This window comes from Tenrec ecaudatus, chromosome 2 (assembly GCF_050624435.1).
Source record: "Tenrec ecaudatus isolate mTenEca1 chromosome 2, mTenEca1.hap1, whole genome shotgun sequence".
Taxonomy (NCBI): Eukaryota; Metazoa; Chordata; class Mammalia; order Afrosoricida; family Tenrecidae; genus Tenrec; species Tenrec ecaudatus.
The window spans coordinates 176,472,691-176,477,693 of record NC_134531.1 but is presented as its reverse complement, the minus strand read 5'-3'; the positions used below and the strand labels follow the sequence as shown (position 1 = coordinate 176,477,693).

General features: G+C 40.0%; 1 protein-coding gene across 1 annotated transcript; it reads right to left on the bottom strand.

Annotated features, from left to right (window-relative positions):
* Window positions 1-3,078: 3,078 nt before the first annotated feature.
* On the bottom strand, window positions 3,079-3,847 carry LOC142441109 (mitochondrial fission 1 protein). Its single transcript, XM_075543196.1, has one exon. It carries the CDS (start codon window positions 3,790-3,792, stop codon window positions 3,334-3,336), a length of 459 nt encoding a protein of 152 aa, XP_075399311.1. The 5' UTR covers window positions 3,793-3,847; the 3' UTR covers window positions 3,079-3,333.
* Window positions 3,848-5,003: the final 1,156 nt, after the last annotated feature.

Genomic DNA, 5,003 nt, shown 5'->3' with positions numbered 1-5,003 from the left:
TTTTTATATTAACACTTCTAATAGAGAAATGTTCAATGGATACAGTGCTGTGTACTGAGAAAACCATAAATGGGAAAGATCTGAGTGGTGGTGGGGTAGTTGGACAGTATCCAGTGGAAAGATAGGAAGCATATGGTAAAGCTGATCAAGGACATCTCAGAGCATGCTGATATAGATGGAAATGGAAGTATGATGTAATAAGTTAAAGGAAACCAATTTGAAAGAATGCATTCTACCAATAAGCAGCTGAATGAATTTGGTGGATTGTAAATTCATAAAGTTTGTATTTGCCATATGCCCCTTCTTTTCATAGTTTTTGATAAAATCTTAGTGGTGATGAGATATCAACATTGTAAGAGAGCATGTCAATGAGAAGTAATGAAATGATTCTATATAGAGGTTTCAATTCTTGTTGCATCTAGAGATGTCTTGAACCAAATTATGCAGCACTATCTTATGTGACCTGTTTTCTCCATTTGTAGCAGGAGAAAAAATTAAAGCACACTTCATGAAGGTGTTAGGCCAGGTTGACTTCATGAAATAAATCCAGAGATACTCATATATATGTATATAACAGAGAGCTTTATATCAAAGAACAACTGTATACCAATAAAACATCCCGGCTCAGTCTAAATCAAGTCCACAAGTCTGCTATTAGCCTGTAAGCCTGACACTGGTCCATAAATCTCTCTTCAGCACACATACAGGAAGATCACAAGTTGGTGGGTAAAAAATCTGGGGAGCCAATGCCAGTGGAAGCATCAGAGGGCTGGCCCAGGTCCTTGCCATATGGCTCACTCAGGTTTCAGTGTGGTTCCGCAGAGCTTGTCAACAGGAGAGTAAAGCAGAGAGAGAGGGTGGCCCACGTCCCGGGAGAAAGAGAAGAAGTTCTGAGAGGCCTCAGGAGAAAACCACGCCCACAAGGAAGCATCAAGAGGCTGTGACCTGATTGACAGGTTGGACTCCCCCACTACACTTATTGATCAAGTTGACCTGAAATATGTAACTACCACAATAAGGATAAATTGCCTAGATTTGAAGAGTACACATTCAATTGTGAGGAATTTGTCAGTTCTCGTGGCTTTTAAAAGGGCAGAGACAAAAAAAACCCCAAACTCTCTACCATAAAGTCAATTCTGACCCACAAGATAGGGTAGAGCTGCCCCTGTGCGTTTCGGAGACTGTAACTCTAGGAATAGAAAGCCCTGTCTTTCTCTCGGTGGTTTGGAACTGCTGACTGTGTGGTTAGCAGTTCAACGTGGAAGAACTATCCCACGAGGACTCTTAAAACGGAAGAGAGCTCTAGTGCATAACTGCCTGTGATTGTCCCAACATTTCATTTTAGCAATTAAAACCAACAAACTCTACACTTCAATACAAAACTTGTCTACCTTCCTTTAAAGTTTTTGGGTTTAGAATGAAAGTTTGCTCCGTGCGCATGCATGTGTATCTGTGTTACGTTGAGTTATTAGCAATGCTACAATAAAATGTATAAAACTGAAGAAGAAAAATTGTTACTTTTTCCTTTTCAAATGAGCATATATGAGTTAGATAAAAGATATTCCATTGTAAGTTTAGTTCCAATTTAGAGTTCTTTTGTCTTGTTTTTATCATGCATTCACATATTGAATGCTATGGAGTGAGGCTGATTCAGCCAACCTGGCAGAAACATGCTATGTTTTCAATATAGTTACTGCAAGTAGACTGAGTTTCAAGTTGGAACTTTTCCCGGGATCCTCCTTGAGTGTGTGGCAAGTACAGGGAGTTCATTACCAATCACTGAAGAAAGTGATCAGGTGACCTCTTGGAGCTCAAGATTTTCCTTTCTGATTTAGAGCACAGCTGTGTTATGTAACTCAGGAATAACGATGCACACAAACTGCATCTTAGGACAGCTGTGTTAGAAAAGAGTGAGTCTGCACCAGCACCCCACCCATTTCATCCTAGACCACCCCAAGTCATTCTTTCCTTCTTGCTCTCCAGACTGCCTCCAAAAATATTTTAATGAGGTCTTCATTGAATTTAAAACATACATGTCTGCTAAAAGAGCTTTAAAAAAGAGGAGGTTTCAACAGTAAAAATGAATACAATGGAATTACAAAGTGGGAAGTATAAAAGTAAAATTGTCATTGACCATTAAAATGGGGTTTTACTTTTACATTTTTTCCAGGGGTATAAATGTTATGTTTGTCCTTATCCTGAAAGTATGGCAAAATATCAATCAAGTGTTGGGCATTAGGGAACATTTCTTTGGTTAATATTCTGTCGTCCATATATATATTATTATCTCTTACTAAGAGCAAAAATCTTTGCTTATTTTAGGCTTGTTTTATGTGGGAACTATCACTCTTCTAGGATTTGCTTTCCAACTTCTTAAAATTGAGAATTCAGTAGGCTCTGCTCCTTTTGGTCCTGGCACAGATAATAACTAGCGGAATTAGTTGCAGAGAGCAAGCAATGCTTCACAAGCTATTAAACTTTAGGCTAAGTTTTCTTGACAGTTTCTTTCCAGATAACTGATAGCAGAGTGTGCCAAAACGTATTAGAACGCATCTTCAATTGCCTACTATGATGGTGGTGGTGGAGGGGGTAGTATATCTTTTATTATTGAAAATATTACTGGGTGGTTTTGCAAACATACAAGTTGCTGTTGCCAATTCCTCTAAGTATTTGCTCATTACCTGCATAAACCAAGAAACCTATGGAATAAAAGAACATTCTGATAGTTATTGGTGCATAGGGAACAAAATGCAAGTACATTAATTATCCTTAAGAATTGAAAAGAATATTAAATTATTAAAGTGTATGACTTTGCTCATTTTGAATTTTCTTCCTTACATCTGCTCTAAGCTAGTTTCATGTAAAATACATAATTTGTCCACTTGAGGAATAATTTCCTAACTTCAGTTATCTATTTTTTTTCAATTATTTCTCACCACAAAATTTTCTTTCATGTCTATGTTATATGTCCTGCAATTTTTCTGATTAAACATCTTTTTTATTTTTATGTATTAAAATATTTTAAAATTTTGAAGTGGGTGAAGGTTGGGAAAACATCATGTGTTGTGCATTCAGAGATTTTTTTTTTTTTTTTCCCAAGCCAAAGACCAATTTTATTTACAGACATCCCAAAGCACATGATCTGGGGCCAGGAGACAGGTCTGAGGGGCGAGGAGGCTGAAGATCATAGTAGACCAAGGAGAGCAGAGAAGGGACAGCTAGGAGGGGCCCGGCTTTGAGCGTCCTTGCCAAGCCTGCCCCTTGGTAGGCTGCTTCACCTCCCGTGAGTGCAGGCCAGGCGGGGGGCCCTGGGCAGAAGCGGTGCGGGCGCGCTCAGGATTTGGACTTGGATACAGCCAGTCCGATGAGGCCAGCTAGTCCTGCCACACCCAAGGCCATGCCGCCAACGATGGCCATGCCCACCAGTCCATCTTTCTTCATGGCCTTGTCAATGAGCTGCTCCAGTTCCTTGGCCTGGTTGTTCTGGGGCTCCGTCTGCAGCAGCCCACGCACGTACCTTAGGGCCTTTTCATATTCCTTGAGCCGGTAGTTCCCCACAGCCAGATAGAAGACGTAATCCCGCTGCTCCTCCTTGCTTCCTTTGGGCAGCAGCTCCTCAAGCAGCTCAATGCCTTTCCGGATGTCATCGTTATACTTGCTTCGAACCAGGCACCACGCGTACTCGAACTGGGTGCCCTTGGACACTGACCCTGCTGCCTCCTCAGATTTAAATTTCTTTTCAAATTTCAGCAGGTCGTCCTTAGACACCAGATCGTTCAGGACGGCCTCCATGGCCGCCGCCCCGGCAAGTCTCGCACCAGACACTACGGCGCCACCGTCTCCATCGCCCACCCGCATTCAGAGATTTATACACATTCTATTTCATCTCATTTATTGCAGTATACTGAATGTGATATTACCCATCTTATTTCTTTTCTGTTTCCTGTTTTCATTTCTACTTGTTTCCTAATCCTTCTAAACTTTCTCATTGAGTTGCCCTTTCCATCCCCAATAGTTGATTATTCTAAAGTATACACATCTCAATAGTGATAATATTCCTATTAAAAACGTGTATTATTTTGGCTAAAAATTGAGCCATAGGAGTGAGTTCAGTTTCAGATCCAAAAGGTGACTGAAGACCATATCCTTTGAAGTTTCATCAGTGTTTATTCAACCAGCAAGTATGGTCTTTTTCCTGATTTTTAACTTTGACTTCATATCTTTATTCTACTTTGTCCATGCTCTTCTAATGCGGACTCTTTAAGAACAGTTGTTTAGGACCTTCTATTGTCATGGTAGCCAGGTATCATCTAGTTCTTTGGACTCAGGGTTATGAAGACGAATTTTTGAATGGTCAAAGACTATATTATTGAAACTCTAGGCCCAGAGACTCATTCACCCAAGGTTTCTGGTTATGCCCAGAAAGTTTTCCGACCTTTGCCTTTGCCCTGATTTCACATACCCTGATTGCTTTATAACCCTTACAGTAACAGAATCAGATTCTGAGGTAAGAATGTAGTTGTAAGAGGTTTTTAAGAGCAATGACCCCAGAAACCATGGTAGATTAGCTGAGAAGTGGCACATAGATGAGTTAGTGAGTTTATTGCTCTTTTTAGCAACTGGACTGAGTCATGCTGAGGGCCTCTGTGGTATGATAATAGAACTGTAATGATATTTGCTAGTACCAAGATTGTACTGCCAGGCAAACCATGTGTTAATGAGGCTAAAACCTATGCGTTTAAGTCATACTCCTTGGCCTGAAATAGAGATATACAACTTTCTAGCTCTGTGGCTTTTAAAAACTTACATAATTTCTCTAGGTCTGTTTTCTTCTTACAATAAAAAAACTCTAAAACCTTCATTGAAGGGTTGCTCTATGACTTAAATAATATCACAAAGAATTCTTACACTCACTGAATTTACTGCCATATAAGAAAGGATAGTTTTGTCCATTTGTGGGTGTCCTGATACTGTATCTATTTACAGGAGTAGAAAGTCTAGCG

Coding starts and splice junctions, on each gene's coding strand:
- LOC142441109 (XM_075543196.1), bottom strand. CDS start 3,792: ATGGAGGCCGTCCTGAACGATCTGGTGTCTAAGGACGACCTGCTGAAA.